This window comes from Mycetomoellerius zeteki, unplaced genomic scaffold, assembly GCF_001594055.1.
Source record: "Mycetomoellerius zeteki isolate Tzet28-1 unplaced genomic scaffold, Tzet1.0 scaffold249, whole genome shotgun sequence".
NCBI lineage: Eukaryota > Metazoa > Arthropoda > Insecta > Hymenoptera > Formicidae > Mycetomoellerius > Mycetomoellerius zeteki.
Window position 1 is genome coordinate 139490 of NW_017257226.1, and position 24115 is coordinate 163604.

General features: G+C 33.7%; 4 protein-coding genes across 4 annotated transcripts in view; 2 read left to right on the forward strand and 2 right to left on the reverse strand.

Annotated features, from left to right (window-relative positions):
* The window catches only part of Mgtor (nuclear basket protein megator), an 11546-nt gene extending 3382 nt beyond the window's left edge, over positions 1–8164 (forward strand). The window contains exons 4-12 of the mRNA XM_018449559.1: positions 81–640; positions 784–1175; positions 1260–3023; positions 3095–5488; positions 5647–6051; positions 6149–6499; positions 6600–6774; positions 7103–7432; positions 7956–8164. Of these exons, the coding sequence (XP_018305061.1) occupies positions 81–640; positions 784–1175; positions 1260–3023; positions 3095–5488; positions 5647–6051; positions 6149–6499; positions 6600–6774; positions 7103–7432; positions 7956–8071 (6487 nt within the window). The 3' untranslated portion in view covers positions 8072–8164. The remainder of the gene's footprint in view (positions 1–80; positions 641–783; positions 1176–1259; positions 3024–3094; positions 5489–5646; positions 6052–6148; positions 6500–6599; positions 6775–7102; positions 7433–7955) is intronic.
* Positions 8165–10313: 2149 nt separating this feature from the next.
* On the reverse strand, positions 10314–11532 carry LOC108723654 (uncharacterized). Its single transcript, XM_018449558.1, has one exon. The coding sequence runs from the start codon at positions 11521–11523 to the stop codon at positions 11026–11028; it is 498 nt and encodes a 165-aa protein (XP_018305060.1). The 5' UTR covers positions 11524–11532; the 3' UTR covers positions 10314–11025.
* A 7155-nt stretch (positions 11533–18687) lies between these two features.
* On the forward strand, positions 18688–19482 carry LOC108723645 (placenta growth factor). Its single transcript, XM_018449546.1, has 2 exons — positions 18688–18763; positions 19122–19482. Exons 1-2 carry the CDS (start codon positions 18696–18698, stop codon positions 19465–19467), a joined length of 414 nt encoding a protein of 137 aa, XP_018305048.1. The 5' UTR covers positions 18688–18695; the 3' UTR covers positions 19468–19482.
* A 967-nt stretch (positions 19483–20449) lies between these two features.
* On the reverse strand, positions 20450–23677 carry LOC108723644 (dyslexia susceptibility 1 candidate gene 1 protein). Its single transcript, XM_018449545.1, has 7 exons — positions 23558–23677; positions 22896–23133; positions 22474–22672; positions 21599–22319; positions 21256–21356; positions 21029–21182; positions 20450–20661 (listed from the first exon to the last, which is right to left on the reverse strand). Exons 1-7 carry the CDS (start codon positions 23675–23677, stop codon positions 20455–20457), a joined length of 1740 nt encoding a protein of 579 aa, XP_018305047.1. The 3' UTR covers positions 20450–20454.
* Positions 23678–24115: the final 438 nt, after the last annotated feature.

Genomic DNA, 24115 nt, shown 5'->3' on the forward strand with positions numbered 1-24115 from the left:
ATATATATATATAATATATAAGAATATATCTTTAATCATACATACAAAATGTTTTTCATTTGAATCATATGTATATGTAGAGAGAAACGACTGGAGCAAGAACGAGTGCTTCTCTCCCAACAAATGGCAAGTCTCGAAGAAGAGCTAGCTAAAAGAACATCTGAACTTCAGACAGCAAGATCCGAAGCCTCTGCCAGAGCTCTCTTAATTGATACTAAATTATCCCAGCGCGAGGAAGAATTGCGAATAGCCAATGAAGCCAATTCTCAACTGCGAGAATCTGTTTCTGCTCTTCAAAAACAATCCGATGAACTGGCTCAGAAGGTGGAACAACAGCGTGCCCACGAAATCGCTATAAACGATTCCTACCAAAAAGAAATCAATGCGCAGAAAAATTTAGCTAGCTTATACGAGTCGATGAAGGATGATGCCAATGCTAAAGCCGAGACACTTTCTAATGCAGCGAGCGAGCTACAAAAACTTGTGGATAGCACCGCAGAAGAATATGGAACTTTAGAGACAAAGTACAATCAATTACTGCTCCAGCACAAACAAGATATTGATGACAAAGAGCAAAATATCCAGGAACTGACGAAAGAGTTAGAAAATGCTAATGAATTGCTGAAGAATATCCAACAAGGTGGGTCGCATATCTAATTCTTTGTCATGTTCAATACATTAATGCTGGTAACATATATTTGATTTTCTGTGTGTATCATATTCTTCTTAATTATTTCTCTTATTGATGTATTTCATTTATAATAATTTGTACAAACTTTGCAGAGAAATTAAATCAAGCGGTAGAACAATTGGCACCGGCAGCAGCTGTAACCAGTCGAGTGTTAAGAAAAGGTTTAAGCCTCACGCAGATTTACACCCAACTAGTCGAAGTCACCAATGACTTAAATTTGGAGCGTGAAGAAAATGAACGTTTGAAATCTCAGATGGATGTAATTCTTCGCGAACTGGAGCAGAAGGCGCCGTTACTGCAACAACAGCGTCAAGATTATGAAACGGCTATGGCGAATATTACGACGTTAACAAACAGGCTGGACGACCTCCTCGCAGAGAATCAACGTCTTCATGAAAATTCCGATGAGGCTAATCGTCTTGCCAAGCATCACTCTACAGAAAATCAAAGGCTGAAAACTGAATTGTCCGACTTGGCTAGACAAGTGAGTCATTACACAACAAACTAGAATTTAAGAGTAACACATTTAGGTGATATATAATTATGAAAAATTTTTTGGCTTTTTTAGGTTTGTTATCTGCTCAAAGAAGTCCAAGAAAGCCGCACCAACACTCGCGTGGAAACTAGAAATTTGTCTTCTTCCATAGACACAGATGACATCTCGTCATCGCAAATCATTAGTAAAAAGTTGGTGACGTTTAAAGATATCGAGGAACTGCAGGAGAACAACCAAAAGCTCTTAGCAATTGTTCGCGCATTATCGTCCAGACAAGAAGAAATGGAGCGGGCCACTGATGAAATAAATTCGGGCGAAATGAAAGAGAAGCTGGATCGTTACATGGAACAATTGACAGAGATGCAAGCTGCGCAAGATAGGCAGTCGAAGATGTTGGATAGTCTCTTAAAACAGAGAGACATGTACAAAAACATGTATCAACAGATGAAGAATTCCGGTGGAAAGAAGAAGGAGGAAATGGACAAAGATATCGAAGATGGCAAATCCAAATCAGAAGAGGAGTCAAAGACAACGAAAAGTGACGAAGAAAAAGAAAAGTTGCTCAAAAAATTAAAGGAGACCGAAGATCAATTTAAACATATTTCAGATGAATACGAGATATATCGCAAAGAACGAACTGCCCATGAAAAGATGTTGAGCGAAGAAGTTGAAAGACTTAGAAAGGAGGCAGAATCGAATTCGGCGAGATGTTGCAGACTGAGGGCGCAGTTGGACTCGGCGAATGAGAGATTCTCACTTTTGCAGGGTAATGTCGCTTCATACAAGTCCCAGATCAAGGCACTTGAGGAGAAATGCACCAATTACAACATCACCATTAGCAAACATGAGCAAAGTATTATGATACTGAAAGACGAAACGCTCGCCGCTCAAACTCGCTTATCTCGAGCGGAAGTTCAACTAGAAAATCTTCGTCAGGAACGTCAACTTTTGCGAGACACTGAGGGACGTCTCCTAAAGGAGCGGGAAGTTTACCAAAGAGAAAGACAGACTCAAGCATTGCTTAAAGCAGATATGGAGTCTATTAAGGCTAGTTTGGAGCGAGTCCAGGCTGAAGGACAGCTTAGGGCCGAGCAGAGATTCGATGACGCCAACAGGGAATGCGCTGCTCTTCGACGTCGTCTTCAGGAAGAGCAGGATCGCTTTAGAGAATTGGCGGCTCATTTAGAGAGACAGTTGACGACTGCTCAAGGAAGACTGAAAGAAGAACGCGAATTAAGTGAGAGGTTGAGAATGGAGTTAGATCAAGCAAGAGAGACTGAAACTCAGAGTAGTAAAAAAATTGATGAATTAAACACTAAATTAAGACAAGTAGCTGCCCATTCCATCACTAAACCCTTGACAGGAGATGAAGGTCTTGTGAAAAGGGTAAAAGAGTTGGAAATACAATTGAGTACCTCTCAGGTTGAAGTAAATTCGCTCTCCGAACAGTTAAGGGCAGCTAGACAACAAGGTCAGCAGTATTGTGACATCGCAGAGAGCGTTGAAACGCAGTTGAGAGAGTTGACAACCGAATATAATAAATATAAAGAAGAGCTGGAGAATGCTCTTAAAGAATCGCGTGTGGAGATCATTTCATTGCAAAAAAGAGTAAAGGAACTGGGTGATGATTTGGCGAAGATATCAAATGGTAGGCAAGAAACCGATTCGGAACTGAGGGATAGATTGGCTGAAGCTGAGAGAAAGGTCGAAGAACTCGATGAGTTGAAGGGTGAATTGGAATTGTTAAAGGCAGATCTGAAGTCTGCCTCTGTCACAGTCAAAGAAGCAGAAGACAAATACATCAGAGAAATGCTGCAGCATTCGTCTGATTTGCAGGTAAGTTTAATAACGAAGGAATATATTTATATGAATTTGTTTACTAGTTCTTTACATAAATGTTTTTGCAGATTTTGACAAAATTGAAAGAGGAAGCTCAACAAGTTCAACAGCGACTTGATGTTCTGAGTCTAGAACGAAATGCAGCAGTGCAAGCTTTGGAAGTTGAGAAATCTGCCTCAAAAGAAAGAGAACAGAAGCTTATGAATGAGGTCGAAGAAACTCAAAAAAGAATTATGGATCTTGATACGCAGAATGCACTTCTGCACAATCAGATTCAGGAATTGGGTGACCGAGTAGCCATTATGCAGAGTCAGCAGACAAAAATTAGCGGCGGAAGAGACAGTCCTGATACCAGCCTAGAAGCTCTAAATAAGAGTTTCAGTTCTTTGGAGGAAGACTCCAAATCGGTTGAACAATTGTTAAGAGTTATGAAATATTTAAGAAGAGAGAAGGATTTGGCCATAGCCAAAACCGATGTTCTTAGAGCTGAAAATCTCAGATTAAAATCACAGATAGAGGTAGTGGAGAAGCGGTTGAAGGAAACTGAAACTTCACTAAATTCCGAGCGAGAAAAGTCCGAGATCAATGTGATGACCACGTCCAAGCATGCGGAATTGCTACGCAAGGTGGAAACCTTAAACGCCATCACGGATTCTAATCGAATCCTCAGGGAAGAAAGAGATAGTCTCAGTGTGAAAGTCAACGAACTTACAATCAAAGTGAACTACAAAACAGAAGCTTTGATGGAAGAAAACACTAGCTTGAAAGGCGAGGCAACCAGATGGAGGCAAAGAGCAAATACGTTATTAGAAAGAGCGAATAAGGCTAGCCCTGAAGACTGGCGACGACTTCAAACTGAAAGAGAAAACCTGAGTAAATTGTTGACGTCAGAGAGGGAAACTCATGCAAAGGGAACTGAAGAATTTAATCAAGTGAAAACAGAGAAGGCGAAACTCGAGGAGCAACTGACGCAATTGCAAAGACAGATACAAACTCAAGATGAACATATGTCGCGAGCATCAGAAGAGGTTCGCAAGCTGGGTCAGGAGCTTAACGAGGCACTAGCCGATTCTTCTTCAAAAGCAAAGGATTTGGCTTCCCTTAGGAAGGAGCTAAGCGATAAGGATGCCATTCTTAATGACGTTAAAAACAAGGAAATTCAGATCCGCAAAATAGCTAAAAAGTATAAAACGCAATTTGAGGAACTCGCGAAAAGCGTCGAGGAAGAGAAGAATCGCAATGAGGAAACCAGAAATGAGGAGGATGTTTCCGGTGTGGCAGCACAAGAACGTGAAGATCAACTGCGAGAGGAAGGTCGTCAGGAACTTCGCCAAACGAACATCGAGCTTACGACGAAGATAGATGAGGTAAGTCGCCAAATGGTAGTAGCTCAAAGTGAATCTGATAATCTGAGAAAAGAAATCGAGGCCATGAATCGCAACAGTATAGAAAAGGAAGAAAGGGCGAAACAGGTGCTTAAGGGCGCTAGAACGAAGATTATGCAATTGACAGAGTCCAAGAAGATCTGCGAGAAAGAATTATTGGATCTAAAATCCAGGATAGAATCTACGGGAGGCAGCGCCGTAGTTCAAGGAGATTCTGATACGGAGCATGATGCACGATTAGTGGCACTGAAATCACAGATGGAAGGTCGCATATCTAGATTGGAACACGAGAAATCAGAGGTACAGGCAGAAAAGGAAGCGCTTTTGCAGCGGGTTGCTCAACTCCAAAGACAATTATCGGGAGTAAGCGGGGTAAGCGCGACTACGGAGCCACCAACAGCGAATATTAAACCAATGTCTGCCAGAGCGGAAACACCATTGGCCAGCATTAGACCAATGAGTGTGGTGGTGCAATCGCGGACAGCTGCCGTCTTACCGACTACAGCTGGTGCACCGGTTATGGTTGCGCCGCATCAGATGCAGCAACAGGTAGTGCACACTACAGAGACAAGCTCGCCGACTAGCAGTTTGACCGACTTCCAGCCAGCAAGTACCAGTACTTCTTCACAAAGTGCACAAACCAGTAGTCTTCGTCAGTTGGTGGTACAACCACAGTTAAGTGAATCAGCGGAGTCAACGCAGAGAGAAGACCCAGAAAGTGCGGAGACACTTAATTTGCAGCCGCAACAACAACAATGCCAGCAGCAGCAACAACAACAGCAACAAACAGTAGCGCTCGTGAGTCCTAGAGTGGAGCAGCAGCAACAGCAGCAACAGATTACTGTCAGCGATCAGCAACAGACAGTGGCGAGTAGCTCCACTCAGTCAGTCAGTACTTCTCAAGCTTCCACGGGACTCAAGAGACCTCGAGGCCGAGACTCAACCGCCTCTGGTTCCGGGATAGTTGAAGGATTGGATCACGGACGTCAGGAGCAAGTACAGAGTCCGAAAACGAAGAGGACCAGACCGGATATCAGCGCAACTGCGAGTGCCAGCGCTTCGGAAGTGGAATATCAGGTGAGATTGAGGGTATAAAAAGAAAAACAGTTTACATTTCTATTGTATTTATCTGTAATTTAGTTTCAAAGTATTTTAACTCTTTAATATTTTAATATTTTAACTCTTTCTAATATTGATTTAATATTTTCATATTGATAATCATTGTAACGCTTCAGGTGCCTACGTCAAGTCAGAGGGATCAAGACGAAGAAGTAGAAGAAGGATGCGTAGTAGTGGTGGACTGTGATGAAGGTGAAGGTGGAGGCAATCATCAAGTACAGGAAGAGGAGGAATTTGACAATGATACGTATGAAGAGATAGAGGAAGAGGAAGAAATGCCTTATGAAGTCGAAGTTGAGGTTGAACGAGACAATAATGAGGTGGAAATTATTATGGAGGAGGATTCTACCAGTGTTGAAATCTCTAGACAAGGCCAAGCCATTATTCCTGCAAATCAGCAACAATCTGAAGCCATAAGTAGCGCTGGACCAACCGCTGAACCCGCCACGTCTTTCACAGCCATGTCCTCTAGAGGAATCGCACCCATGCCCAGACAGCAGCAACAGCAGCATCTTCTTTTGGTTGGTATTTGATTTAAAATACCTGTATGATATTTTTAATTATTAAATTTTGAAAAGTTTACATCCAATTTTTTATCGTAATTTTTTTTCCCCAAAGCCACAACAAGGTTACGAAGATGGCGGTGACGACTGTATCGTACCAAGTACTCCTACTCTCTTTGTTCCTCGTCGCGATGGTTTCGGTGAAGCTGTGAGTTCTCCGCAGGTGCCGCAAGGGCGTTTCACTTTTGGAGACTCTTCGGCACCTACGACAGCTTCCTCGACACCGTCTTTGACAACACCCACAGGTTCTAACACTAGGATCTTTGGTTCAACCAATTCCACTGTTGTCCAGGAAAGTCTGGATGATAGTAGAATGGACCTGACACAGCTGGAGGATGGTGGAACTGGTCGCAGTGTTCCTACGACACCACTTCAGGTTTCTCCAGCTGCGGATTTACCTCCTTCAGTAAGAAAATTTCTGTTTTTTATTATAATTTCTTATAAAAACATTAAACATCAAGACTATTGATACTAATGTTTCCCTTTCACAATTCTCATTGCAACAGACTAGTAGCAGCCAATCTGAAGAACAAGAGAGCACCGTGACACATGTTACCGTAACGGCCACTTCTGGAGATAATATTGAAGACTCTAACATTCCCAGCATTCATATTGTTAGTGTTGATGATCAACAACGAGGTTCCACTGAAGCTACAGAATCTAGCGCAACTCCAAGTGAAGGTATCTCATTGAAATCTAATCATATTCAAAAGTTTAAAACATCCTCTCCTTCCCTCCCTCCCTTCCTCCTTTCTCTCTCTCTCTCTCTCTCTCTCTCTCTCATTTGACTGTTATTAATATTAAATTGATTTATTCGAACACCTTTTGACTTGCTCTTTTTTGATCTTTTACTTTCCTATTTTGCTTTGCATACACTTGAGATTTTTAAATATTATTTTAAATATTATTTTTAAAAAATTTAGTTTCTATGAGAGAGAGAGAGAGAGAGAGAGAGAGAGAGAGAGAGAGAGAGAATGAGTACGTGATTCTATCGTTTTTATTTTCGCAGGAGTGAGCTCGGAGGGTGAAAAGCGGGAAGAAGAACCAGTAGTTTTAGCATCTGGAGAAGACGATGCCGTGGACACGGCAGAAGCGACAGAAGAGGCAGGAAGCGAACTTGTCGAAGAAGAAGTCGAGGAAGAGAATCGAGAAGCGGAAGCATCGCCGTCTAGTAACACACGACAAAGAACAATGGCAGCGAGTCTGGCGGCCGCGAGTGAGGCCAATAATGCCAGAGGAATGACAGTGAGAAGATCGCCGAGATCACCCTTCTCGCCGAGGGTGGCAAGAGGTGCGAGGCCTACACCGATTGTGTGGGGAGAAACTCAGTCGGGTAGAGGTGAGAAACGAAGCACGATTAAATAAGATTTTATCCTTCTATTTTGAGATAAGATCTTTTCTTTCATTACATTATCTTTTTACCTTAATAATGTGAGTTTTTTTTTTCATTCTTTATCTAAAAGATGAATGATTTATTTCTCAATTATTTTATATATACATATATTAAATTATATTAAATATTATATATATTAATACTTATATATATATATATATTTTGACATTTTTTAATTTACTCGTTTCTTGGCCTTCAACCTGTTTTGCTTTGCATATACTGATTTGATTTTTAACTATTATTTTAAAAAGTTTGGCTTAGCGTATCTCCCCCCTCCCTCCCTCCCTCTCTCTCTCTCTCGCTGTCGCTCTCCCTCTCCCTCTCGCTTGCTCGCTCGCTTCTCTCTCTCTCTCTCTCTCTCTCTCTCTCTCTCTCTCTCTCTGATTTAGTCAATTTTTTATATCCAAAATACTTTGTTCGTAAAAGCTTTATGTATAAATGTTAACATGAGACATTTCAATTTTTAAAGGACAACCTGTGATGCGAGGACATGCGGCTAGAGGAGCCGCCAATGAAGGGGGACGAGGACGAGGGACGCGTGGCCGACGAATGCGCTCGAAATATCCTTATGCCCGATACTCGTAATATCACAGCATCTTCTCTGCCTAGTGTACGTCTTATATTCGTCAGACATTCTATGTAGTTTATATTATCGAACATAATTATGTTAAACATAAGCAAGAGATAAACATCAGTAAACTGATTCATTCATTTATGTAATAAATGTTTTAACGTTCCTAATCGTTTTAAAAAAAAGTATCATATTTTTCATATTTGTTCTCAATAGATTCTAAGAAACATTGAAAAAGATTTTTTTTAAATAAAGATTTAAGAGAGAGGGTTGAAAAGGATTTTGTAATAATTTTGTCACTTTAAAAATACTATAAGAAAGTAATAAATTTTAGATTTAAAAAAATGAAGTTAGATTTCTTTTTTTTTCCGAGTTGGATTTATTCATTTTGAAATTCATTTTAGTCGAAGACTCCAAAGACCGTTTTTAAAGTAAGCAGTAAAAAATTAAATGCATTCAATAAACAATATATATAATTTGTACACAATACTTGTACGCGATTCGAGTTTTATTTAATGTACGCAAATTAACGATATTTTTTTCCAAGATTGACTTTAGAACAAGTGTCTGTGAGCGTTGGCGTTGAACGGCGCCGCCGGCTCTCATTTGGGCGTCAGTCCAATTCTTTTCACACGTCTGCGCGCTAAATCGAGAATACGTATTGTTTCGCTATTTCTGTCTTTCGTAGACAGGCGAATAAGCGATACAGTTAATAACGAAATGACTATCGTGAAAATTAACGTCAGCTTCTCGAAAATGGAAAGAAAAATTAATAAACTTATCGATTTTTCTCAAGTTTAAATAATTAACTTTGATATTTATAATAATTTTGTAATGTAAATGTTATTATAATTTTTCGAATTTTATGTTTCATAAGAAGTTTTACTTGTTTCTTTTTTTGGAAACTTTAAAATGAAAAATCATTGAATTGCTTCTTATTACGAAAATAATATTGAACGGAAGTCTGAGAAAATTCAATGAAAAACAGTCGAAATTATTTAATCTGAAATAAAAAGATTAAGGATAAAGGTAACAAATATGCATATATAGAAAGAAATTTATACATGAGTTAGTATAAAAATAGCCAATTTATTTTATATAAACGTTTTTTCATTGTTTTGCCTTTCATAAATTAGTTGATATATAAAAATTAATTAATACAAAAATTAAATAATATTCGAGTTCATTAGTTACTAATTAGATGCTACAGGAATACTGTTGAACCCTTTCGCCGATTTTACATCGATCGCGATTTTCTCTTATTATTTTACTATTACGTTAAAAAATCTATTACAATAAATAAATTAATTATAATACGAATAAATGGTTACTTTCTAAAATTGCGTTAAATTTAAAACTGTCAAAATACTGTGTTGTGGACTAAACTATGAAACGTTCCTTTTTACGTCTTATATGACAGTCGCGATTACTTCATTTTACTTATTTAATGTATAAATCTATTTGAGATAAAATAAGTATTAAAAAATTCATTGCCTATTTACAGAAGTTAAACTTGTAAAAAATCACTTATGGCGCGAAAAAGTCTTTCTTATTTTTGATTTTTGAAGTACTATAATTTTGCGGCACGCGCTCCTTGTATAAAGCTATTTACATACAAACGCAGTTATTTCCGCCGCGTCTGAACTTTGTTTAACTAATGTAAACTCTGCACGAACAGTATCGCATTTAGCAAATATATAGCGAAGTTATATTTAACGCGGCTGTTAGCTTCGCGACGTTATTATTTTCATATAAAGATTCACGTTGAAAACGCGAATGCGAATGCACGAAAGGAGTAGTTGGAACGATTGGAACCGACATACATCTCACTTTGAAACTTGGTATTATCGCTATAAATTGATATGATCTTTTTATCACAATGTCGATTAAAAGTAGTCCTAAGTGTCTCTAAACTGTTCACGATCACAATTTGTGAGGCAGCTAAAAATACAATAATCGTCGCTAAGCTTCACTTCGTGTGTAATCACTTACGATAGAACATCCTGGATGTTTGTATTCAGAAAGAAATGTAACGTGTGTCGTATTAAAAGGCTCTATGTTTTTGGATATCCGACGGGATATCCTAATCCTCTTACATTTATTTTATCACACTAAATTGCATAAAAAAGAAGTTTGGCACGATTTGAAGTCTAATAAATACGTTAACATTAAAAGATATCACCATGGGATAGATGTCCTCGATAAAAATAGATGTTTGTGTGAGATATTTATATATAAAACATATATCTTCGTCGATTTTGAAGGATGAAAGTTTTTTTCGAAAAAATAGTCACCGAAATTGAATCTTTAAATTCTTAAATTTACCTATTCGGTTCGTTTCCTTTTTCTCGCTCATCCAAATAATGATTTTTGCATTCAAAGTATGCTTCATGACATAATTCTTCACAATCACAATCACTTATTGAGCGACTTTCTTTGTATTTTCTATTAGTTCTTAATTTCTTAATTAGATTTGTTAATTAAGCTAATTTGGAGTATCAAAGTCCATATAGTGTCTGCTAACTAATTTCACTTTATCGCTTCTTGTCTTCCACCATCATGTAGCCGTAAACGGAATAGACAGGTCGAACATTAACTATAAAAACTGTCCTCAGTCTCAGCTACAATCGACATTTATCAACACTTTATATCATTCATATTTTTCTTATAATATTGCACTGTATATTAAAAATTCTTGGCGAACATGTCAGTGCTGTTGCATCTCTAGTCTCCGTTCTACCGCGACACGCAATTTTAAGGAAACCTTAAAAAATTAAAGTGTGTACAAATAGAAATCTTAAAAAATTAATCCCAGTCTTGAGTAACCAACTTCAATTGACACTTCACGTTATTCTTCTTCCAGCACAGAATTGTCGATCGAAATGCAGGGTAATCAGCCAACCGCTGATCGATCTACTTGCAGTTCTCTGCTTCAGTGCTGAATCTAGGATCCAAGGAACTTCAAGGATCAAAGAATCTGTATACTAGGTGGCCGAGTGTCCTCTTTAAGTCTCTCACTAGCACTACTGATCTCGCAGCTGCATCTGCCGTGCTGCTCGATCCTGATCCACACCCTCCTCGTGCTATTCGTCAGCAAGCTCCAGACCTCAATCTCCATGTCCTCGTGATAGATCGACGACGGCACCGGCGCGCAGCTGAGGTCGGGGCTAACGCAGCAGCCCGAGTGGTTATCGCACTTCTTCACCACAATGTACACCGGCTGATTCACGCTCTCGCTTGGTTGCATACTGTGCACCAGATCCCTCAGATTGTAAGCTCTCGATTGGGGCTCTCTGCAAAGAAACTTCTTGGTAGCCTCCACCGCACGTGGCAGATGGATCCTCCTCGAGACTCGATGATGATGACCACCGTGATGAGCCGTCAAGACTACCATCATCTGATCCACCGTCGTCAGGATGAGAATCAAGAGTCTTAAAAGCGATCCCCTCGGTCTGCCTTTCATCATTGGTCCTAACTGGTTAGCTAGTCGAAAAGTGAACTCAAAACTTGGATTTTTTACTGAGAAGGTCAATCGTACTTGATTGCTGAATTGATCTGTGATCCCTGGCGTCAACAAATTGATCGTTATTGATTACTGAACTTGCAAGGTCTTGGTCCCATTGATTCTTTCGCTCAAGAATTACACTAGATTAAACTGAAGATATCAAGAACGCAGGATGGATAAAAAATTCTTCTTGCTGCGTCTTTTTAAGAACAAAATCATCCATCACCACGCTTTCAGAAACCGAAGAGATTCTTGTTCTTGGATTTTTCTTTGCTTTATTGATCTATCTTTTTGGATTTTCTTTGTTTTATAAATATTTATCTTCGTGCTTCTTTCCCAAAGAAAAAGGATGCTAGCACAATAAACTTGACGGATTTCCTTGAAAGGTGAAATATCTTCTCTTCTTTCGTTCCTACTTTCGAAACTTCGTTCCTTTCGAGAAGCAAGAAAATCACGTGGTGAACTTTTGAACAGTGGTAGCTGGATGAGAGAAGAGCTACACAGGCACCAAGTGAGATCGGCCAACTGAGATTTTCCCACTGACACACGAGTATTTATATATGGAAGAGCTTGCACGCATGCCTCACGCAAGAACACGCGTAAAGTCCAGATCGCGCGTGCCTTCCGCGATGATTCCGCTTTATTGTGCAACTCACGGGCGAGTGTGCAGCCATTGCTGTTTAACCCTTTGCACTTTGAATAATAATTGTCACAGCTGGTAATGAATCTGTCAAGCATATTGATAACAATGAATGTAAATATAATGAATAATGTAAGGACAAAATTTAAGGAAATAAAATAACAATAATGTATTGATATCTAGAATTAATATTTTTATATCGATATTTCCGATTAAATTTATTATTAAATGTTTTTAATAATAAATTACTTAGTTACAACTTTCAGAATTAATTTTTACATAGAAAAAATTTGTTCGAAAAAATCTTAAGGAAGGCTGCGTTTATTGCAACTTTCCCATTTTTTTTTTAAGTTCATCTTGAATTATATTTCAGAAATTTTTCTTATAACACATAAAGTTCGTTTAAAATTTATTCAAGAATATAATTTTATTGTTCATTAACTTTTCGAAATTTAGTTTGTGGAAAAATATTCGATTTTAATTGCTTATATTGTTTGTAATTTAAAAATAATGACACTTAGTGACATTTTTACCAGAGAAAAAATTTATTCTGAAAATCTATTGAAAAGAATTTCTACTTTGAGTTTAAGATATGGATTTGAACTTTATTGATCCACGTATGATTTTGATATTAATGCTCAGATGATTATTTTAAAATGTAATTATGGTATAAATAAGTAATAAAAGGAAACGATATATGAATTAACAATTTTATTAAATAAAAGGAAAAAAGATATAAACACATTAATTTCAATGTTTATTTTAATAATAATAAATAATAAAACGGTCATAAAAATATAGTCTGTGATACAACATTCGATGATACAATATAAAAATTAAAAATAAATAATTTTATAACTGATGAATCAAATAATGAGTCAAAAGTTCGATTTCTTTTCTTCATAGTAAATTAATTAGCGAATAATTTGGAATATTCGTGCGTTATTTGTTTGGACAACTACTGCGCGGATTGTAACTTTAAAAGTCATCTTTCGCGGCTTCTAATAACGACGGCGAAATCATCTTGCGAATGATGATTACTTCGAATATTTCGGTTGCTTTGCTAACTTCCACGAACCATACAATGCTCTTTTCTTCCTTTCACACGGAAAAAATAAATCTACTTGTTTTCGCGGAAGTCTTATTGTTATTATAATGCTAGAAGAGTAAACAGTAAACACCATTCCTTAAATTTTGAATTTTTTAGTGATAGTATTATACCTTTTTTAAATTGGAAAAATTGCAAATTTTACTATCATTCAGTGAAACTTAAAAATTTTCAACATTTTTTTTTCTTTTTAGTTCCTCTTGTCTAATATCTATTGATGTAACAAGTATTTACATTATTTGTACGTGATTCTTCTCCCCAGATTAGAGTTACGCGCTAACTTGTTCTACGAGAAAAATAAAAATCCTCGAGGAAACCCAGAGAAGATAACTACCAAGTGCGTTATCTTGACAGGTGAATAACCAAATGCAAAAAGATTAAATTAATATACGTATATTAATCATGTTTGTTTTCTCAGTAACGATGCAATATCTGCGATACATTTGCATTTTAAAGGCTTTTTTATGTAAATCAACTATGGACTATCATATGCAATTAAATAGTCTTTTGCAACACTTCGTCAGATTCGTTAGATTCTGTCAAGGTCTGAATTGCAGTAATAAATAAATATTATACGTGTACTTCCTGTTTAATGTATTTTATGTTAATATATTATGTTTATATTATGTTAAATTACATAACTCTACAGCACAAAGTTGCACAAAAGTTGCAGCAACACCGCTGTAACATCGCAGCATGAATATTGCAAAGATTTTGCAGCGATGTTGCTACAAATTCTGTGCTGTGTGGGAAGTGAATATATTAAATATGCAATTTGCATTGTGTTATTAATTCTAATTATAAGTTACATTTCTTATAAATCTATGCAATTTGATGAACGTTATTTTCTTTTTACAATATATTATATTTCATACGTTAAAAAATCAAGTTTAAGTTATTTTCTGCTCAGGATGAGATTTCTTAGAATTTATTTTAGAATAGAATAAATTTGTTCCTTTTCCGCTTTCTTCTTCTCAGGAACTAATCTGAGATAGATGATTCAGCCGGAACAAATGTACTTCCAGTAAATCTAATATTTCGTCATCGTAGTTAAGTTTTTCTAGAATTAATTATATATGCGGCGTGGCGGACGCCCGCAATCGGAATTTCTTATTGCACAGGCGCCACTTTATCAGAAATTTATATGGCCACGTGCCAAACCGTATATGTTCACAGCATCGATCATGTAATTAGTTATTTTTATACACGTACGTGTATAATTGAAGAAAATATTATCTGTATATATTATTAGTACCATATGACAATAAAAACAATTTATGATTTATTATTTATTAATACCCTATTGAAAAAAACACGTCACAAAGTTACATAACGAAATCATGTAATTAAAATAATCAGTAAATCACATGACGGATTGTTCCAAATCAGTACGTGAATTTTTTAAGTCACATAATTTGAAAAAATCTCATGATATTAGAAATAATTTCATCTATCACATGACTTTATTGTCGAATTTTAAATAATTAAATGATAAAAACAGAAGAAAAAAAATCATCGTGTAATTTTTCAAATTATGCGATTTTAAAAGATCACATACTGATTTGGAATAAATCGTTACCTGATTTACATATTTTAATTACATGATTTCGTTATGTAACTTTGGGACATGATTTTTTATACCTTTTTTATAAACGAGTGATAATAATTAAAAAATTGGAGAAATGTATCTATTTTATATACGTATATTCAAGATTCAATGTATATTTTATTTTAATATGTTAAATTAATACATTAATCTATATATTTTTTCAGATCAATTTTTTTTGTTAGAAAGCTACTATATTCATAATCAATTAATGTTTTAAATATTGATAAATTTGTTCATAATGTTATCATATGTATAAACTGAGCAATAAACATACATATTAAATAATGTATAAAAGTCTAAGAGAATTAATTTTTTTTTTTTTACCCAAGTTAATTATAATACAGATCAAGAGCATAAAATAATTTTGTCAATGTTTGATAATTTTGCACTTGTTACAAAAGGTTGAAATATGATGAAGCCGTTTATCGTGAGGTGTGACGCAGGTGGGAACACCTAGCCGAAGAATTTTCTTTCCTTCATCGGGAGTTCCCTTATTGCTGACGTCATTCACAACGTGCTCTTATCTAGATGTATATTAACATACGCGCTCTTATAAAAGGTATTTTAATTATAAATTTTCAAATAATTTTTTGATCATTTGTCACTAAATACTTAGATATAAAAATACACATCGGATGTTAATTATTAATATTACAAATAAATAGTTTGCTGCTCTTGAATGCTTCTTTAGTCTTAAATTGTTTCAAGTAACTACTAATAAATAACTGCCAAGTCACTCATTATTATACGTAAGAATGACGTATTGCCAACGTAGTTATTCGAGTACTATCGAATACTCATCGCGGAGGAACTTCCTTCCTGGCTTATGCAACTCATTGACCAGATTCCCATTCCAGAAATAAAACGTGATACGGCCTAGTTTATAATTACACAAAATGATTAATCTACGTTCTAAGAGCCCCTATTTTTCTACAGTAAAGATGACTCCTAGATTTAATTGATAATTATCATTAACGATGACTATCATTACCTCTACAGCACAAAGTTGTACAAAAGTTGCAGCAACACTGCTGCAATATTGTAGAGATTTTGCAGCGATATTGCTTTGCAAATTCTGTGCTGTATGGGATTAACGAAGATAATTGTTCTTGTATAACGCGTATTTTGACTTCATTGTTTTTTTGTTTTAATTTCAAATTTTTTCATTTATCTTCTTTTTTCTAATCTCGGAAAAAAAATGTTATATACAGATTCGGAAATTAGCGCATCAGAAGCCATTTAAAATGGCTGTGCCTCTATTTTTTTAGAAATATCTTAAAAATGTTGCTAATTGCAATTTATCTGTGATATACTTTAATACCGCGCGCGATGAGTTTAATCTAAAAAAAGGAACATATCGATTTATATTGTAGATATTATATTAAATTTTTATACTATGAATCACTTGATGATGACTCAATCTTTGAAATACATGACTGCCAAAACAGTGCGAATTTCGTTATAACTTTCCATGACCCACTCTCGTCCAACCTATGTAAGGAATTTTAATTTATTTCCTCAAACTGAATGTGCACGATGACAAATAACCCATCTTGTTAAAACAATTTACACATTTTAATTTAATTTCATATTTTACATATATGTAAACATAATTAAGTTATTTATATCAGATGAATAAAAAATCGCGCGATTATAATTCATATAAAAATACGCTATTTATAAATTTTAGAATGTACATGTATTAATATTATATTCTAAAATTAAAAAATGAGAGAGCATTTAAGAAATATATTTTTTACATTTTTAACAATTATTTAAATTATTAATATTTAAATAATAAAAAATTCAATTATTTATGTTTATTATTTATTTGCATTAAATATTTATTTATCTTCATATTCATATATTTATTTTGCGCATTTCCAAACTTTTCAAAGCAGCTGGTTTGTATACAATATTGGTTTGTGTATAATGATAAATTAATTATCGTTACAAATACTATAATTATTTACCCGAGGTCTGTCTATATAGTTTTTTTCTTATTCATCGATCTACTAAACGACGGGGAATTCGCGTGTCTTACGGAAATAAAGAAAGAGGTCTTTAGAATGCGGCTTAGAATACTCGACTAGACACGACGTAGACGCTTATGTATTACTGCAATAGATCATATCTTAGCATGAGCCGCAATGCTAATAACTGTTATAGAAGGTGATTCCTCTTCATAGAAATAAACAATATTTTTGCAGTGGTCGCTCCTTGTGCTTAAATCGTGTATTAATAGCAGCGTAGATTCCTTTTTATTGCCTCCATTATAAAAATAAATAAAAATTATTTTTTATATAGATAAAAAATTATTTTCGTGTTTATTTTTTCACATTTTATTACAGTTTCTATATATTATATTATAGTTTCTAATGTATTATAATATATTAGATTCATTTTTTTAAGAAATTTTTCTCAAAGATTAAAAAATTTCCTAAAAAATAGTTGCTTAAAAAATTAATCAGATTTTAACTATGCAGCATAAAGAATTTGAAATTGGAAAATTTAATTTAAATTCAATGTAAAAATTTATATGTACTTTTTATAGTAACAATTTAATTATTGAAATTTTAGTCTCATTTAATACATTACATTATAAATACACTGTAAAATTTATAATGACACGGTTTCAAGATTGTGAATATTACAATGTCAAATCTTAAAACTTATGATCAAAATTTTTGATCAGCTTTAACTTTAAAAATATGACTCGATCTTCACTGTACTTCTCGGATTTCTGCATCCCAAACCAGGTGATCAGATAAAGAGAAAAGAAAACAGGAAGAAGAATGCAGAAGATGAAGGAAATGAAGCGAGAAGGAGAAAAGTCACGCGAAGTACTCTTAGTAATTACGGTCATTTCGAAGAGTTTCTCGGAACGGTTAGATTGATCCCTCCTCAAATCTTATTCTCTTACCGGGAATCCGTAGGAAGACCTCTCTGCGAAGAGAAATTGAAGAGCAAGTGGCAACGAGAGAGAAGAAATCGAAGAAGGAAGGATGAAGTGAGGGAAAAACTGGATAACAGTTACATATATACACAGAATGAAAGATTTCTGATCGCAGAGCTTGGAGGTAGTTGCAGTGGGCTTCTTCGATGCCAATCGTGAAGATCAAAGAATAGATCGAAGGAAGTTGGCCTTTGGAAAAAAATCGATTGTATATTTAAAAAATTTATCGGAATGATTAATTAAATATTTCTAAAGAAAAGAAGAAATACTTCTGGGAATAAAATTCGCGAAGTTGGCTTCTTCTTTTAAGAAGAAATCAAAGGAAGTGCGAAGATTAATTAGTGATTGATTTGGAAATAACTGAAAGAATTGAGTCTCTTTTTGATTTGAAGAAAATCTGAGTCTTTTACTTTCTTGAATGTTTTAATTTACTTGTTTCACCGTTCAATTTAGAGTGGAAAAAAATTTAAAAACCTTAGAGGTCAAGGATTTCTAACATCTGAAGCTCCAGTATTCTAGTTAAATTTAAACAAGATTGTTTTGCTAATAAAATTATTACAGCGGTTTCCTTGAAAGAGAATATAATCGATGAATTAAATTGAAGCACCTTTGGGAAATATTATAATTGCTATTCAAGACTTAATTTTATTGAGCAACGTTGTTGATCAATTTTAAAAAAGTGTACTTTGCTTTAGAAATATATTACAGTAATTACTGAATTTAACTGAAATAATAGTCAAAATTAACTAATTTACTATTACTAAACAATATACTGCAGTGACAAATTGTGAAAACTCACTTTGAGAGTCACATTTCGAAGATGACGAAACTTTTGTTGTTAGTAATCTGTGTTCAGCTTGCATTAACTGCTGTTGGTAGGCATCACAGGTGAGAGAATAATGTAGTCAAATTTTTCAATTTCTTTAACAATAAAGCTATCACTTATTACTTTCTTTTGCGATTTATTTTTATTTTATATTAATTTTTCTTCCTTTCTTCGTTCTTTACTTCTTAATATTTGGTTTTCATCGGTTTTCTCTTCGTTTTTATTTTATTATCTGCCTTTTCTTTTCGTGTCTACATTTTTGTAGTCACGTACATATTTCTGTAGTTACATCCCAATCAGCATACAACATTTAAAAAATATTTTTTAAATATTTATTTAATGTAAAAATTTAATGTAAATAAACGTTTAAAACCCGTTTTTTAAATATTGTGTAATTGGGATTCTTCTTATTTAATACAGGGACAGTGATTTTTTGAGCCACGTTCAACTGGTGCACCAATTTCAATGTCTGTTGCCCCAACCAAGGGCGATTGCAGTAGAGGATCTCTTGACCGTGGGCCTCGGGCCTGACGAAGCTTTTTATCCCGCGTCCACGGTTCTGACACGTTGCGCTGGATCAGGATGCTGCCCTGATTCCAAACAGATCTGTGCTCCCATCGAAACCAGAAATGTCACCCTCGTCTTCATGGTCAGGCATCGCATCGATCAACAACGAGATCGTCATCATGAAGTCATCCATGCTGTGGAGCATACTAAATGTGCTTGCATGGATAAAATTCTAGCTATGAAAAAATCCAGGTTTTAAACAAAGAAAATAATTTTAAAGACACAATGTCCCTAGATAAATAATTAAAATAATGATAATTTCATTCCGACGATTAGAATTTTGTTAAAACTTTATTATTAATTTCTACTTATTTTACTAGAAAATCTAAAATAACTATGTGTGTATATATATATATACAGGGTGTTTCCAAATTAAATGGCAAAACTTCGGGAGCGTGTAGAGGAGTAAAAAACTAAGAAAAAAAGTCCTATAGACATATGCTCCTTTTTGCTTTGTTTCGCAGGAAATCACGAAAAAAGAAAAAAATATATTTAATTTATTATTTTAATTATTTTATTTATAAACTTTTTAATGAAGATTTTGTTCGAAATGTGCACCTCTTGCAGCAATACAAGCATTGCATCTGTCAAACACGGCTCTTGTAGCAATTTTAGAATGTACCAAGAAGTTCGTTTATCTTAACAATTTAACTTAATTTTTCATCTTAAAATTATATATATAAATCTAAGATTAATTATATTAAATTACGTTAGATTTTACTAGCAAACTATAGTTTCTATCATATTTATATATGCATGCATTTATCACAAATCTTAACAAACGTTATATTTGAATGTTAAAAGTATATGAAAGTAAAAATAAGCAAACATATTCAAAATCAAGAATACAGAATTTAAAAAATAAAAACTTTGTGTTGACGATATTTTTGTTGTTTCATATTTTATATTTTTTAAAATAAACATAAAATTAAAACAAACTTAATGCTCGGTAGAAGACATCAATAATATGATAAATATAAGAGAAGTAATTTTTATGTGCACTTTAAATAAGTATTTTATATATCTTATTATATTTTAATTACTTGTGTATGCATCTTATATACATTCAATCAACTTATTAATACGACACAAATAAATAAAATAAGTTTCAATAAGTTGAAATATTCCTAAAATTTCTACAGGAGTAAAATTTTTAGAAAATTAATCCCATCAGTCATCCCTTTTTTCATTCCTTTATATTAAAATATTGTTTAACAGCATATAGATCATGTTGAATGCTCTTGTTATTCGGATCTAGCTTCAAGGCAGCTTCTAATTCAGAGATTCCATGCTGTGGTGCAGATAATTTGCAAAGCGCAGCACCTCGACGAGCGTGACACCTTGCTCGCGATACTCTATTGCTTTCACATTTTGGTTCCATTAACTCCAATACCTATAAAAAAAGTCTCATTAACAACTATAATGTTCCATATATTTCATAATTAAAGATTAAATATTTAGAGATAGAAGCTTTTCTATTTATGTTCTTCATCTTCTAAAATTATATTTTCAATTTATATAATGTATAAATAATCTTTATATCATATTTTCTATTTTTAATTTAAATCTATTTCCATTTTATTTATTTTGAATATTTTTATTTATTTTGATTATTTTGAATATTAATTATTTAATTTATTATTTTATTATAACATTTTCATGTTTTTCTCTATTCTTTACAACCGTTTAAATTTTTTTTAAACTTAGAAAAATGTTCTGTATAATATATTGATTATAATTTTCATTTTTTAATTAATTACCTTAGAACAATCATCAATACATCTGTAATAATTTCCAAGAGCGTAATGTGCAGCAGATCTGTTCACATAAAGTGCCGCCATCTTGTCGCTGATTTTAATTCCATGTGTATATGCACTGATGGCAGCTAAATAATTCCCCGCTTTGAAGAAATCACTAAAACAAAATGATTAAATAAAATTTAATTTAAGAATTAGAAAATATGCGATAAAACGCACTGTCAACGTACTCGCCCTTGTCTTTTAGCCATTGTGGATCCTGTTCTTCAGGACGAAGGTCCTCGGCAACGAACCCTGTTTTTCTTCTGGCTTCTGCTTGCTTGGAGAGCCACTAAAAACAAACTGCATTTGAAACATATATCTATAGTAAAAATTGTACATAATTAAATTAAAACTTCAAATTTAAACTGTTGCTAAAAAGAAATTAATTTCTCATCGAGTTCCTTCTAAGATAAAATAAATTTCTAACAAGTTTTTATCAAGTACTCTTTTCTCTCGTAAAAAAATAATTAACTTCCATAAGATTCTTAGTAAGAAGAAATTTATCGTAAAGTTTACATTAAAGATACATACTTCCTGTTCTTCAATGAAGGAACTCTCTCTTGCAGGAGTAGGAAAGGCTCGTTCGGAAAAAGTTACTTTGATTGTTCCACTCCTTCTGGGGAGTGGAACTGCCTTCGTAGGTTCATCGAATATTTGATTTATTTTGGGATATCGACACTCCAGTATCCTGTCAATTAAATCCCGACCTGATCCTTGTTTCTTCGTCTTCGTACAAAACTTTTGCGAGGGTTTCTGATTTATTTTCTTAACTAAAGAATTTGTCAAAGATTTAGAGGATGTGATCTCTTCATCTGATTCGGAATCCTCGGAATAACTAGAACATTCTGCAAAATTAAAATCTTTGCTCACATTTGTTGTCTCCGTTATTTCTACATCTGCTTTTTTTCCGGTATTTTCATTGAGGGTTGTATCTTCTTTTGAATTCATTTGATCTATTGATTCGTTAACAATTAAGTCTTTGTTTATGTTTTCTTCAACGGTTAAATCTTCCTCCGACTTATTTTCAACAATTAGTTCTTCCTCTAATTCTTCTATAACTATTGATTTATTTTGTTGTTTTTCTTCTACTTCTTTCTTATCACCTTCCTCCGATTTATTTTCAACAATTAGTTCTTCCTTTAATTCTTCTATAACTATTGATTTATCTTGTTGTTTTTCTTCTACTTCTTTCTTATCAGTTTCTCGAGATTGTATGATACCAAGATCATCTTTGAACCATTGAAGTGGAGGCCTTTCAGAAAAATATGTCGATTAAATATAAAATAGCTAATTTCTACAGAATTGTACTTTTTCAAAACTACTTTTCTTTTATTATCTTCTTCCCAAGGTATCTTTAATAATTACAATATTCTAAAAAATTTTCATATTTCTCTTTAAAATAATACCTATACGCCTTTCTATTCTCTTGCACTTTGCCGGAAATATCCTGAAGGAACGGCATTTCCGCATTTAATCGCCAATCTTCAAAATCCTGCATCGCAACTTTCCGATGGCTGTCTCTCAAGGCTTCTATTTTATTCAATGTATCAGTATCCAAATTGATTTGTATTTTAACCGCCTCTTTTTGCAGATTTTGAAGTTTTTCTGTAAGATAGTGGCGAGTACCAATTTTATTTTTTAAACAAAACTATAATTTTTTAAAGTTCTATTCTTTTATAGTCTTTTTTATGAATTCAACGATTCATAAAATTATGTATTATATATAATTACATATATGTATGTGTATATATATCATATATCAATTATTCTATTCACAGTTTAAAAAAGTAAATTTTTCTTATCTGTTTTCATTATTAACAATCCTTACCTTTCTTACATTTTGCACGATTTTCCAAAATCTTTTGTGCTTTCTCTAAAATTTGATTTCTAGCATGACATTTTTCACTTTTACTAATGTTTTCCGCCTTGAGAATCGGCCAATTGACAGCCACGCTTGCTTTTTGTAACGAGAAAATAGCTTCGGTGTCCGTCAAAGTACATTCACTCTCCTCTTCAAGTACATTTTCCCACAGAAATAATTCCAAAATAAAGGGCGAAAAGCTAATCTTCAATAAAAATTGGTTACATCATTGCGAGTATTGTTTTCACACAAAATGTAATTTTGACATATCAAGTTTCTTAATTAAAAATTATATGCTGTTTTCAAGAATCATTACAATTAAAAGTAAATGATTATTTTCAAATATTAAGTCCTCCTACATTTATTAGATATATGTTTAAATATAAATATTATTTACAAAGTAAAAAATAATTTTAATAAAAAAATTTTTCTGAAAAATTTGGTTAAGTGTTGTATTTTAAATGTCAATTAATCTAATAAATGTCAATTAATATAATAAAAAAAATAATTGAATTTAAAAATGACATGTAGAGAAAGACTAACTTTAAGGAAAAGAAAAAGGCAAAAAATATCCTGATCATTTAACTTTAAAGACATCATTTTAAGTGTTTAGGAAATACTCTGAATACCTTTATGTAATTATCCATAACAAACAGACCCACGTTTTTAGGGCGACCTTTTAGAGGCACGTAAATTATTATTCTTTTATCCGTCTGTCGCCATTGATAATCTTTTATAATTATCGCCATAATCCAAGTTTAGATTATCGCAAACAATTTGTTTGAATCGGTACAACTTCTGTTCTTATTCAGTAAAACCTTACAACGCTGTGTAAAATATCGATCAAACAAACGTATCTAAGTAATCACGAAGAGAACGTATTGTACTAATTGCACACGATATTACAGATCGATTTTAATAAATCTGTAACATAAATATGGATATTCTTTAAGCAAAAGAATTGTCGAATTATTTGATAAGCTAAAACATTAAATTAAACATTAAACGTAAAGAATGAAAGTCAAATTTTATGTACTGTATGAATTACCTTTAATTAAAACGTTCAAGAGTATTTGTTTGACAATACTTTTCGTAGACATATTAAAAAGCTGCCGTTCCGCATGTACCTACATGATCATCTTTATCTATCTTTCAATCATCATCCTTGTAAACAACAATCCCAAATC

Bases quoted from the DNA above. Each gene is read 5' to 3' on its own strand.
- LOC108723645 (XM_018449546.1), top strand. From the start codon at position 18,696: ATGACGAAACTTTTGTTGTTAGTAATCTGTGTTCAGCTTGCATTAACT. The intron at 18,764-19,121 runs GTGAGAGAATAA...TATTTAATACAG, and splicing joins GCTGTTGGTAGGCATCACAG to GGACAGTGATTTTTTGAGCC.
- LOC108723644 (XM_018449545.1), bottom strand. From the start codon at position 23,677: ATGGCGATAATTATAAAAGATTATCAATGGCGACAGACGGATAAAAGA. The intron at 22,673-22,895 runs GTAAGGATTGTT...ACTATCTTACAG, and splicing joins TCGTGCAAAATGTAAGAAAG to AAAAACTTCAAAATCTGCAA. The intron at 21,357-21,598 runs GTATGTATCTTT...GTTTGTTTTTAG, and splicing joins CCTTCATTGAAGAACAGGAA to TGGCTCTCCAAGCAAGCAGA.
- LOC108723654 (XM_018449558.1), bottom strand. From the start codon at position 11,523: ATGATGAAAGGCAGACCGAGGGGATCGCTTTTAAGACTCTTGATTCTC.